Here is a 14,305-nt window from a genome sequence, read left to right as displayed (position 1 = left end):
ACTCCAGGACCTTGAAATGCTTCTTACGAAGCCACTCCTTCGTTGCCCGGGCGGTGTGTTTGGGATCATTGTCATGCTGAAAGACCCAGCCACGTTTCATCTTCAATGCCCTTGCTGATAGGAGGAGGTTTGCACTCAAAATCTCACGATACATGGCCCCATTCATTCTTTCATGTACACGGATCAGTCGTCCTGTTCCCTTTGCAGAGAAACAGCCCCAAAGCATGATGTTGCCACCCCCATGCTTCACAGTAGGTATGGTGTTCTTTGGTTGCAACTCAGCATTCTCTCTCCTCCAAACACGACGAGTTGTGTTTCTACCAAACAGTTCTACTTTGGTTTCATCTGACCATATGACATTCTCCCAATCCTCTTCTGGATCATCCAAATGCTCTCTAGCAAACCTCAGATGGGCCCGGACATGTACTGGCTTAAGCAGGGGGACATGTCCGGCACCGCAGGATCTGAGTCCCTGGCGACGTAGTGTGTTACTGATGGTAGCCTTTGTTACGTTGGTCCCAGCTCTCTTCAGGTCATTCACTAGGTCCCCCCATGTGGTTCTGGGATTTTTGCTCACCGTTCTTGTGATCATTTTGACCCCACGGGGTGAGATCTTGCGTGGAGCCCCAGATCGAGGGAGATTATCAGTGGTCTTGTATGTCTTCCATTTTCTAATTATTGCTCCCACAGTTGATTTCTTCACACCAAGCTGCTTGCCTATTGCAGATTCAATCTTCCCAGCCTGGTGCAGGTCTACAGTTTTGTTTCTGGTGTCCTTCGACAGCTCTTTGGTCTTCACCATAGTGGAATTTGGAGTGTGACTGTTTGAGGTTGTGGACAGGTGTCTTTTATACTGTTAACAAGTTCAAACAGGTGTCATTAATACAAGTAATGAGTGGAGGACAGAGGAGCCTCTTAAAGAAGAAGATACAGGTCTGTGAGAGCCAGAAATCTTGCTTGTTTCAAGGTGACCAAATACTTATTTTCCACCATAATTTGCAAATAAATTATTTCAAAAATCAGACAATGCGATTGTCTGGATTTGTTGCCACATTTTGTCTCTCATAGTTTACAATTACAGTGGGAGAACTTTCATAATTGGTGGCTGACTAAATAGTTTTTTACCCCACTGTATAGGGCTTGTCCTTTTAATTAGATTGCAAAGCCACCATATAATGTACACCATGAATGATATACATGCATAACACTGTATGTTTGTGCTGGAACAGCACCTATGCTAATGCATTTCTTTACGTACAGTGGGGGGAAAAGCCTCATAACTAGTTTCCATTTTAAAGCTAAAAATAAAGCCAAAAATGCACGTATCATGTAATATTGAGTGTTACCATTCATTTTGGAAGTCCTTTGTTGACATGAAAAAATGGAAGCATAGCGGACTACAGTGCTTTAAAACAGTAGGCTTTATTGAAACAAATGGGTACTGATTTACAGTAATAGAAATACACTGTACAATGTGAATGGGGCCTCAAAGTTTTAGTCTTGTGTGACATAGTTTGACTTACTTTTCATGCCATTTTTGAATATATTTTTAAGGTGCTACAAAATATACTTGGGTCAATTCAATGAATAGTGATCCCACCACTGTTTATTGCAAACATTTTTTAATTAGTTACGTTTTATTGACCTCTAATTTTATAATTTTTGTTTTTTCATGTTATGGACTTTTGCTGTAAAAAAGGGTTAGAAATTTCTGTTATGTTTTATGCTGTGTTCCTGTTATGGAGATTTTCTCTAATTTCCAGTCCAAGTGACAAGGGTCAACAGTGCAAATCTCCCCAGACAGGGAGCAAGATGTTTACACAAATCTAACAGAAGTTCTAGCCCTTGCCAACCTTATACAGACCTAAAAAAGTTGGCGGTACACTTTAAAATACTGATAGTTTCCAATAGGTACTAATCCTTAGGTTATATGAGAGCTGACTCATATAATCCTATATTCTACAGTGTGGAGCTGTGTTTGAAATATACAGGGCATAACACAGTTCTCAGAAAGCTTTCAGAGTGATATTTTTAATACTCTGCCATGGTTCACCATATTTTAAAAAAATTAGCACAGATGAATCATTACTGTGCATAAAATATACTAAGATGCCCCTTCTATCCACAGTGTCATCATATATTGTCAAACGATTGCTCTGCCAATTGAAAAACAATTAGCTCTCTTGCTAAAAGGTTACAGTACCGCTGAGCATTTCTGATATGACGTTAATGATCATCTTCTGAAATGCCATACAGTCAAACTCCCATGAGGCCAACATTTGGAATGATTCCAGAGGCTAACAAAACAATTTTCTCATACGGCTTAAAAATATGGAACAGAACATTAGTGTCTCTGGCTCGAAATGATTACTGGGTACAGCCTCCCATGTGGCGACACTTCCAACTATTCCTCTCTCGTCCTGAGGCACACTGTTGTGAAAATTATATTCACAATGACATTTATTCTCTGCTGCGTGAGAGAACAGCACAAATATTTACATTTGCCAAGCAAGGATTTGTTGCAGGCCCTCCATTAATTAGATTACTCATACCTAAAGACGCCACTACTTTTAATTGTGATTATCTGCCGATATGATAATTATACAGTAAATTTATATGGCCAAATAAGAAATAAACACTGTATTTATTTATTTTTTTTTTGTTTAAGCGCTAAAAAGCTAATCACTGGAGCAATCATGAGTAATGACTTCCTACGACAGCTGGAAGCTTCACATGTACGTCGAATGGTGGACTGCATGTATGAAAGGGTGTACAGTCAATCACAGCTTGTCATTCAAGAAGGGGCAGCGGGTAACCATCTTTATGTTTTGGCAGGTAAGAAATTATACAATGGGATTTGTTTTGTGTTTTAGCAAATTATTTTCCAAAAGTCTTAATTTTGACATTTTGATTAACATTTTAGTGGTGGTTTGTAAAAAAAAAAAAAAAGTACAGTATATGGACAGTTTGGAACTACAAAAGACCAATATTTACATTCCATATTAAAACCTGCCCTTTAATAGAGATGATTTTAAAAAGTGGAGGAATTATGTTTGGAAGGGTTTCCACAGCAACCAGCCATATTATATCTTTTGTTTTTCTAGTACCTGTCAGAAACAAAAAATAGGCATCCAATCAATTGCTATGGACAATATGTCCTCTATTTCCATACATCATTTTTTTAAATAAATTATTAAAAGTGTAAAAAGATTACTAGGTGGCATCCAAAGCTGCTTGTCTGCACTGACATTATTATGCAGATGTGCAGTTGATAGATTTTTAATAGGTATATTTTGTATAAATATAATATTATAATGCAGGTCAATTAAAAAATACATTGTAAAATAGGTTCTGTGACCCTTTATTGTGTAGATATGGTAGTAGAAGTATTTTGTGCTAATGAGAATATTCAGATTTCAGTTGCTGCCATGTAGGAACAGTAGAAACAAAGTAATATTGTGTCTTTGAACTGGAACCCACTATGGATAACCTCATCAAGGTAGATGACAACATTTCCAGAAAAGCACAATGCATTCTTTAAATGACTACACAGACTTGTCTAAAGACATATAGGTAAAAAATACTGTTAGAAAACTCTTTGACTTTACCACCTTGTAATATCAGCGCATTAAACTGAACATTAAAGTAGAACAAAGGCCAAATTTTTATTTTATTTTATTTTGGATAGAATGAGGGAGGGTTATAACCCTGTCAGCTTTTTGCCATCTGTGTTCCATTAGGGATATTTCCCTTCACTTTCTGTTCCATAGCCACAACAGGAAGTGAGAGGCAATCCCTACAAAGTACAAAGAATCCCTGGCTGTCACCAGGGTCACCAAAATAGTGTCCCCATTGGATAATTTCCCTTCTATTCCTTTTCTCATGAAAACTCAAAATTTGGGATTTTCTTTTACTTTCACACTCAGTGGTCACCAGGGCAAATAGAAAGGGTGAATCTCCCAAACCAAGACAGAGACAGAAATAAAGACTAGACAGGTCTTCTAATCCCTCTCTACTCTAGCCAAAACCAAAAAGAAAAAGTTATGAATGCAGTTGCACTGTATAAAAGAGATGGTTTAATTTGTATATGTTTGAAAAGAAACTGGTTTGTTACCTCTGTAGTATTACCTTAGGAGTGTACATACATGCAAGGTCCACTCAGAAACACCAGCAGGGCCATTTACAACCTCAAAGAGACAATGCTATTTTCATGGGGTCTTTTCTTTAATATTTTCACCCAGATCCCAGAACTTTTACCCAAGATTCACACATTTGTAAAAGTGGATTTGAAAAATGTGTGATTCTTTAGTAAAAAAACCAAAAAGCATTGATGTATTTACCCCTGTGAGTTCTTGTTACTCTTGACTGAAAAACATTTACATAATTAGGTGGAAATCTTCTGAAGTATTACTAGAATTTGTGTCAATAAATGACCTACACATTCATGAAGTTTGAATGCAGGCTCTTGCTGAGACTCCACCACTATGTGTTCACTTTCCAATAGAAATAAATATTTATAAGTAGAAGTCCTAGCATAAATCAAGACCTTCATCAGCATGGGATTATATCATGTGTTAAAACTGCTATTTATGGGGAGTTATTTCCTGAGCAAAGTCAATACAGTGGGGGAGCTGTACATGCAGGAAAATATTGAATGATGTTTTTATATAAAACATATCTGTTATATACAAAGTCTATACATGTATAGGATTAGAAAATGCCAGAAGTTCGTAAAAAAACATGCTTGTCATTAGACTGTACGGACCATGTCACATTAACGATATTGTTATCAGTGCCAACTTGCCAGAAACAGGACTGCTAAGCTGAGGACTCATCTTCTCTTATGGCTTTACTCCCTCCCTGGCCAATACTAAAGGTTCTCACTTGTCAGCATTGGAGAAATGACGGAGCAATACCTAACTGACTACCATAGTAGCAGATAAGTGTTCTCTCTGCTCCTTTATTGATCCTGTTGCTGACAAATTGCCGTCAGTGACAAACCATGGCAGCAGTTTATAATGTCATTAAGTTTTGATACTCTTTATCAAGGCACAATATAAGTATCCTTGCATCTTATTGGCATGCTAATTACATCTTCTGCTCCATCCAGGAGGAAAAGAGAGGTTTTTTTCCTCTGAAATTTCAAAAAGACCTCTAAGTGGTATGAACTTTTGTACTGGGCACTCCTCAATACAAACCACAGAGTTTGTCATCAACTGAGTGTTCTTTTTGTCGCTATCAGAGTGGTGGCAGCCTGGGACCCCAACAAGGACCTTGCTCCTTAATTTCATATTAGCTCCTTTAAAGAACTCACTCCATTGTGTATTCATCAGAATCAAACCTTGCTACTATTGGTCCAGTACTATCACACACACATACACATGATCATTAGTGTGAGGTGGCCCTAGTAGTATTATTTAAGCAAAAAAACACAAACAAACAGGCTTGATTGGTTAATGGTGTATCAACATGTTGAACTTAAGTTACTCCTGATAGCCATGAATAAAATAAATTAACTTGCTTAAGAAGAGGTTTGTCTTTTATGTTGACACTTATTCTTTTGATTTAAAGATGGAAGAGGTGGAGCTAATCATTGCTACTATTTTAAATATCCATTTTCCCTCAAGAAGGTGAATCTACCCTGATGATTTGTATACCTTACTGTTTTTTATCATAGTGTCCCTTTTATAGAATAGAGTTATTCCATGGCAGCAATATAAAATCAAGATTTAGAATATTGTAAAGTCAACAAAGGGAGCTGAAGACATGTTCTGGCTTCAACAGCTAGTTTTTGTGAGCTTGTAGTGGAGAAAATCATTGTGGTTGAAAAATATACTGTGGTTAATGTGATTATGCTCACTTGCAGAGGGCTTGCTTGATGTTATTCAGAATTCTCGGCTGCTCGGACAAATGCATCCTGGGACTGCTTTTGGGGAATTAGCCATTCTGTATAACTGCAAAAGAACGGCAACTGTGAAAGGTATGAGTCAAATATAATCATGCACAAGCTGGAAAAAATAGAACCATAAACAGTATATCGATAATATGTATGCCTCTGTATGCTTTTAGTTTTGATTAAATTCTTCACCATTTAAACTGGAAATACTGCAGATAAGCACTTGTTTTAGTAATGAAAAGCTAATAGAACAAAGAAATTGCACCTTGCATATTTATTAAAACTGAGCTCAATAGCCAGTATTAGCTACAATACATAGTTACATAGTTAGGTTGAAAAAAGACACTAGTCCACCTAGTTCAACCATTAGAAAAATAAGTTATTGAAAACCCCCATATACACAATCCTATACCCACAGTTGATCCAGAGAAGGGCAAAGACCCCAATAAAGAATGATCCAGTTTGCTCCAGTGCGGGGAAAAGAACTCCTTCCTCATCCCTCAGGAGGCAATCGGATATTCCCTGGATTTTAAACAAAACTGAGCTGGTCAGAACTGGGTCTTGTAATGACCTGAAACTGAATAACTCTACGCTAAGTTCACAATATGGACCATTTATATATTCATATAATAAACGTATTCCCTTTAATCGCCAGAAAGAATAAATTCTATTCAGCTAATCTTTCCTCATAGTTGAGCTCCTCCATGCCTCTTATTAGTTTGGTTGCCTTCTTTAGCACTTTCTCTACTTCTCTGATATCCTTTTTGTGAATTTGTGCACAAAATTAAACTGCATATTCCAGATCATATTTTACTAATGATTTGTACAGCGGAAAAAAACAATGTCTCTCTCTCTCTCTCTCTCTCTCTCTCTCTCTCTCTCTCTCTCTCTCTCTCTTTCTCTCTCTCTCTCTCTTTCTCTTTTAATACAAGAAAGTATTTTTGCTAGGTTTAGAAACTGCAGTTTGGAAGTGCGTGCTATTATTAAGTCTATGATCTACCAGAACACCCAGGATACTTCTCCTTCACTGACTCCCCCAGCTGTTCAACTACAGGAATGTATGCTGCATGCATGCTTTTAACCCCCAAGTGCATAACTTTACATTTATTAACATTAAACTTCATGTGCCACATAGTTTTCCAATGAAATGGTGTACTGAGGTCAGATTGTAAGTTGGAGCCATCCTCTATGCATGTTATGCCTCTGTATAACTTAGCGTCCTCTGTAAATACTGAAATGGTATTTTTAATTACATTTATAAATATGTTAAAAAGTATAGGTCCCAACACTGAACTTTGGGGTACACTACTAATAACCCTAGATCATTCAGAGTATGAATCATTGATCACTACTCTCTGAATACAGTCTTTAAGCCCATTTTCTATGCATTTACAAACTGAATTTTCCAAGCCTGCAGACTTTAACTTATACATTAGCCGTGTGTGGTGAACTGTGTCAAACCCAAGCAAACTATGGAAAGCCACTCCTTTGTCTAAGGTTTTTCTTACCTCTTTAAAAAAAAATCTGACTTGTTTGACAGCTTCAGTATTTTGTGAAATCAATGCTGACTATTTCTTCTAATATTATTTTCTAGCAAAAACTCTTCTATGTAGTCTTCTTTATCTCTCCCCGATTTATAGAAGTTAAACTAACAGGTCTATATTTACTTGGTAATGACTTTAATCCCTTTTTTAATATAGGCAATCCATTGGCTATATGGCAATCCAGTGGTATGATATGCCAGTCATTAAAGAGTCTCTAAAAATTAGAAACAATGGCTTAGATAAAACAGAGCTCAATTCTTTGAAGACCCTTGGGTGTAAGCCACCCGGCCCAGGTGCTTTATTCCCACTCTTTTTTTTTGTCGTAATATTTCTGTACCATGTCAATTTTGATCCATTGTGGATCATTTGTCAGTACTATCCCCATTAAAGACGTGAGCTTCCCCATTTTCCTTTGTATACACAGAGCTGAAAAAGGTATATAATATATTTGCATTCTCTTTGGCCCCAGACACCAACTCAAAATTATCTTGTAAAGGACCTCCATGCTCAGACTTAACTTTTACTGTATTACTATTAATATATTTGAAGATCTTTGGGTGGTTTCTCCTACTCTTGTTTGCGACCTGTCATTTTCTTTCTGTATTCTGTTATATTCTTTGTAATGTTTAAATGATGATAGTGTTTCTTCATTTCTAAATGTTTCAAATACTATTTTCTTATTATTTTAAGCTATTTTAAATTTGGATGTGGGTCAAATAGGTTTTATTTTTTAGCCTTGGAAATATATTTTTCAGTGAGCTTGCATACAGTCAATTTGAAGCACTCCCATTTCTGTTCTACGGTGACAACATTCCCTTCTAGTCTAAGTCTTATAAAGCAGACCTCGGCCTTGGAAAGTTTGCTCTTTTAACCACTTCTGGACCGCCCACCATTGTTTTACATGATGACTTTGAAGGAGGATATCGTTGTTATGGCAGCAGCTAGCTGCCATAACCCCGGTATTCTCTTCTTCAGCGGGCAGTCCGCTACAAGATAAAAGTGGTCTCTGCGGCAGGTTTCGCCACAAGATCACTTTTATTGATGGCGGGAGAGGGAGCTGGAGCCCTCGGCAGCGGCGGAGGCGAACGCGTCTGTCCCCTGCCTGGGTATGGAGACGAGTGAGGAGAAGATGGCCCCCACCTGTCTCCATATCACTGCAGGGCGGAAGAGACATCAAAACGTCACTTTTTTTTTTTTTTATTGCATTTTAGTGTAAATATGAGATCTGATGTCTTTTTGACCCCAGATCTCTAATTTAAGAGGTCCAGTCATGCTTTTTTCTATTACAAGGGATGTTTACATTCCTTGGAATAGGAATAAAAGTGACACAATTTTTTTTTTTTTTTTTAAACAGTGTAAAAATGTAAAAAAAAAGGTAAAATAAATAAGAAAAAAAAATGTTTTTAACCGTGCCCCGTTCTGACAAGCTTGCGTACAGAAGTGAACGCATACGAGACTAGCGCCCGCATATGAAAACAGTGTTCAAACCACACATGTGAGGTAACGCCGTGATCAGTAGAGCGAGAGCAATAATGCTAGCCCTAGACCTCCTCTGTAACTTAAAATATGCAACCTGTAGAATTTCACATACATCGCCTATGGAGATTTTTAAGGGTAAAAGTTTGTCGCCATTCCACGAGAACACGCAATTTTGAAGCGTGACATGTTGGGTATCAATATACTTGGCGTAACATTATCTTTCACAATATAAAAAAAAATTGGGCTAACTTTACTGTTGTCTTATTTTTTAATTCAAAAAAGTGTATTTTTTAAAAAAAAAAGTGCGCTTGTAAGACCGCCGCGCAAATACGGTGTGACAGAAAGTATTGCAACGACTGCCATTTTATTCTCTAGGGTGTTATAAAAAAAATGTATAATGTTTGGGGGTTCTAAGTAATTTTCTAGCAAAAAAAAAAAAAACAGTTTTTAACTTGTAAACAACAAATCTCAGAAAGAGGCTCGGTCTTTAAGTGGTTAAAATTCTATGTTTTTAACTTTCCATTATGTGTTTGTTGTTTAGAGCTAATATTAAATGAAACCATATTATGGTCACTGCCAGATGTACCTTTATATGAATATTAGTAATAAGTTCAGCTTAGTTTGAAATTAGCAGGTCCAACAGAGCATAATTTCTAGTTGGGGCCTCTACAAACTGTACCATAAAACTGTCTTGTAATAGGATTATACATTTCCTTCCTTTAACTGTCCCAGCATCTTCCATGTATGCTGGCATTGTTTCCAATACGGATCAAGACAGCTTTCTCATGCCCAGCCCCTAGCAGTGATTTATCAACCCAGTCCACCACATGCGGAGCCCTGGTACCAGGGAGACAGCAAACCATTCAGTTGAGGCGATCCTGGCAACAAATTATTCTATCATTTCCTCCGAATATGGAATCCCCTATTACCACCAACTGTCTAGGCCTTCCTGGATTGCCTTCACCACCCCTACTAGATGACTGTTCTCCCAGCTGTTAGTGGTTGCAGTGACATCTAAGACTGCCACCTCCACATCTTCACCCAACTTGGCAAATATGTTTTGGTGCTCAAACACAGGACTGAACTTCCTTTTCTGTTAGCCCCTACCACGCCTTCTAACTATATTAACCCATCTTCCTACCTGAACGTCCCGACTTACCCCTCACCCTACATGTGGCACACTGTGCACTGAGCAACACCTTTAACTTTGCTAGCACTCATTTTTACAGTTACAATATTATTACTTACAGGAAACGTAAGATGTTACTTACAGGTTAGAAGACTCCTGTATTAACTCTTGTTTTCAACGCCTGGTTTTTAACTCTTCACTTTAGTCAAAGTTCCACTTTGTTTAACAATTTTACATGTAAGCCAGCATCAAATGTGAGCAAGCTCAAATGTGAGTTTACAGTGAGTTATATACACCTGTGATCAGGTAACCACTCCCCTTAATTATCAGATTGAAGATAAAAAAGGTGTTTAAAAAGTGTCAAAAAAGCGGGGGAATTAAAAGGAAAATGAAAAGTGTTTTAAAAGCCAATAGAAAACCTTATCGAAGAAGAAAAAACACTTGTAACCACAAGCAACTCCCAATCAGTCAAAAGCAAACTCCTGTTTTTTTTTTCTCTCCACTTTAGTCAAAATTCCACTTTGCTCTGCATATCCACTTGTAAGCCTATATCAAATGTGCGCAAGCTCCTACGTGAGTTGCACAGAAAGTTATCTGAAAGTCTTATGTTTAAGGTCACTATTGAAAGCCTGAAACAAGATTCATTATTCTAGAATACTGGTCAATATTTAGAAGCCCCATAACTGAAGCACGTAAATGTGCACTTCAGTTTAAATTGAAAATAAAATCTTCTGATGCATAGAAGGAGCACAGCCACCATTCAAAGTAGTTCTGGTTTTTTATCTTTAATTAGAAGTATTTTGTCTGTCTGCTCACCTTACAGGCTTGTCCAACACAAGTTGTGCCAGGCACTGTAGTGAGTTGGTGAATGGCACCTCCACACAGTAACTCAAATGAGAAAATTCCACAAGGACACCAAAGAAATGAAAGAATCTTTTCCTTTTATTCACAAAAAAAAAGCATCACAGGCTGACATTTTGGAACTGCGAAGAATCCTTTTCTCGAGGCAAAGTGATCAATCATTATCCCTTTCTTTTGATCAAGAGACCTTCTGCCTTCCCAAAATGTCCACCTGTGATGCATTTTCTTCTTATACGAATAAATAGAGCATTTTATTTCACAAAAATGGTGTGCTGGTGGATATTTCTATTTTCAAATTTCTATCCAGACATTGCTGTAATACACCAGTCCACCTCACTACGTTTTATCTGTAATCTGAGCAGAACTCCTCACAAAGTAAACACATAAAATACATATTAGGGATATGTTTTACTTGCTATAGGATTTGTATTCTGTCCATCTAGATCTGATATTTACATAGCACTGCCACATAGCATTTTATATCTGCTACAGTTCAGTAACATTTACATGTCTTCTCCCCACCCTGTAGTTGGAAAGTGAAAGGACAAGCAGTACACTGATGAATTTATTTATCTGTATTCTTTCCTCATATCAGCATGGTCCTTGACCAACTAATTGACTTCTTGTGCTGCTTCACCCTCCCGTATTCCAAGTCAATTTTGGGTACTTGCACTGCTTGCAACGCATTAAGAATATATTAATGAATACAGAGCTGCAGTGATTTGTGATTTGATATCTGCCTGGTAGTGATGGGCGAGCTGTCCGGGCCGAGCATCGGTTCACCCCCAAACAGCGCCCATTCAGGTGTTCATAGAACATCCTAATTAGCAGGGCTATTGGCGGGATGTTCTCCCACTGAGCGCCCAGCAATGCACTGCGCTCTGCACAGTGCATTGTAACAGCCCTGATTGACTGAAGCAATGCACCTGACCGCTGGTCAGGTTCAAAGCTTTGCCCAAATTTGCACTGTGAGAGCCCTGATTGGACAAAGTCATGATGACTTTGCCCAATCATGGCTCAGTGCTCATAATCCCAGCCCCACACTATAAAAAGTTCCTTCCCACGGAACCTTTTGCAGTGCAAAGTTGGAGATAGAGCAGAGCTCAGTGACAATATATTTTTAGCAAGCTAGTTAGTGTGAGTGTAGAGTGTTAGTGTAGTGTTAGTGTAGGGTGAGTATAGTGGCTCCACACAAGAGGTGAAGGAGGAGGATTATGGCAGTTGTGAAGGCATTGAAGCAGAGGATGACATACGTTAATCTTTAAGAGATTGTTTTCAGTCCCCAGAAACCTTGGGAGTAGTACGTGGCTGGGAGGAGGCAGTTCCAGATAGTGTAATCCTCAGTGACCTCGAGGACTCTCATTCTTATGCCTCCACAAACTTGTAGTACATGGGCTCTCTTTTTCATCAAAGCCTTCAAAAGGACCTGAGAATTTGTGGCATCAAGGAGAAGGATCATTATTGGTTGGCATCCCTCCTTGACCACCATTACAAGGTGAAAACCTCGGAACTCATCCTGCCCTCGCAGAGGGAACACAGGATGAAATATCTTGAGGCCTTTAAGAGGAGTTTATGTAAAACCTTTCTAGACTCTGGTAGGTTACAGTCTAATGGAAAAGGTATTTTTGAGGCTTCTGTTGGTCAAAGGAGAAGCGGTGGAGAAGGGGGCCACCTAAGTGATGCATTTAAAAACTTTTTTAGTCCTCAATGCCCAGGGCTGTCAGCTTCAAGATCCCATCGGCAGCGTCTGCATCGTATGGTGGAAGATTATCTAAGGGCAAAAACAGAGATGGAGAGCTTTTCAGTAGACGATCCACTGGGTTACTGGGTCATGAGAATAGACCACTGGCCAGAACTTGCCCAGTATGTAATTGAGCTGCTGGGCTACCCTGCATCCAGCGTGCTTTCCGAACAGGCATTCAGTGCCGCCAGAGGTTTTGTGACAGATAAAAGAGTACGTCTGTCCACGGACTCCGTTGACTGGCTGACATTTCCCAAAATGAATCAGTCCTGGATTAGCAGCAGCTATCAAGCCCCTGATGCCGATATTGCTAAATAAATTTGTTTTGGGATCTGGAATCTCTGCAAGACTGTCTAAACTGCCTAGCTTTGTGGGTGTTTATTTTATCTTTAAGTAATTTTTTGTTATTGGTTTAATGGGCACAATTAACACCCAAGGCCAACTGTTTCTGCACCTGTGTGACAAGGGCAAGGGCATTTTTTGCAGAAAGTCCAATTATTGCTTTCATCAAGAGTACCTCCATAGGGTTACAGTGCAGAGGCACCACCAACACTCAAGGCCCAGTTTTTCCACACCTGTGTGACAGCTAGGTGCATATCATTTGCTTTTTTTTGCAGCAGGGTCCAATCCCTTCAAGAGTAACTGTGAGGAGTTAAAGCGTGTGACATCATTTTTAAGAGCAGAGACAAATCCTGCGTTTGCCAAGGATAACTGTGAAGGGTTATGGTGTGAAGGCACCACCAACACCCAAGGCCTAATTTTTCTGCACCTGTTACTTCTATCCAAAGTCTGCGAAAGAGACACCAGACTTTATCTTAAAAAAAATCATTAATCTTGGCCTGAGTAAACTATAATTTGGCTTCTTCACATAAGGCTTGCTCACTGTGGTACAAAACTTTGTTATTTCCATCCAAAGTCTGCCAAAGAGACACCAGAATTTATCCGAAAAATCTCTAATCTTGTTCCAAGTGCACTTAAATGTGGCCTTATCATACAGACTGGCTCCCCAAGTTGTTGTTTACAAAATAAAGAAAGCTTGCAGGAAAAATCAGTTTAAGCCCTGGTTCACATTGGTGCAATTTGACATGCGATTTGACATGTCAAAACGGAGGCAATTGCCGACAATGGCACCATCCTAATCGGGCTCCATTTGCGGCACCGCACCAATTTCAAAAAGTAGTTTCTGTACTACTTTTTGCGATTTCGGGGTGCAATTTCCATTGACAACTGTGCAGAAACCCACACAGATGTCTGTGAAATCGCCACTGAAATCGGGACTGACATGCGGGAGTGAAATCATGCCAGTTCAGCTAAACTCGCACGGATTCATTCCCGCAGCTCAGTGTGAACCTTGACCGAAATGTCATTTTTTTTTCTTTATATATGTCAGTTTTGCTGCAGTAAGTTCTATACATGGTAAGAGGGGCCACTTTAAAGGCAGACTAAGGGGATCCCCCCGGCACTATATTTAAAGAAAAAAAAGTAAACAAAAAAAGTGTAATACCGCGCTATATCCAGAAACAATATAAAGGAAGCTGCTGCTAGAAGTGAGATACACCAAACAGTACAGAAAGAAAAAAAACAGTAGCAGCGCTAAAATTAAATGAAAAATGGAAATTATTAAATCCAATATAAAAAATGAAAAATGAAAATCC

General features: G+C 38.7%; 1 protein-coding gene across 2 annotated transcripts in view; it reads left to right on the top strand.

Moving 5' to 3' along the window:
• Positions 1-14,305, top strand: part of LOC141106160 (cGMP-dependent protein kinase 2-like) — a 397,387-nt gene that overhangs the window by 120,778 nt on the left and 262,304 nt on the right. For both annotated transcript variants that reach the window (XM_073596694.1, XM_073596693.1), the window contains exons 3-4: positions 2,669-2,835; positions 5,867-5,980. In XM_073596694.1, coding sequence (XP_073452795.1) covers positions 2,669-2,835; positions 5,867-5,980 — 281 coding nt within the window. The remainder of the gene's footprint in view (positions 1-2,668; positions 2,836-5,866; positions 5,981-14,305) is intronic.

The sequence above is a fragment of the Aquarana catesbeiana genome, linkage group LG08, assembly GCF_042186555.1.
Source record: "Aquarana catesbeiana isolate 2022-GZ linkage group LG08, ASM4218655v1, whole genome shotgun sequence".
NCBI lineage: Eukaryota > Metazoa > Chordata > Amphibia > Anura > Ranidae > Aquarana > Aquarana catesbeiana.
Note: the sequence above shows the minus strand (reverse complement) of the source record. Positions and strands in the feature narration are given on the sequence as shown.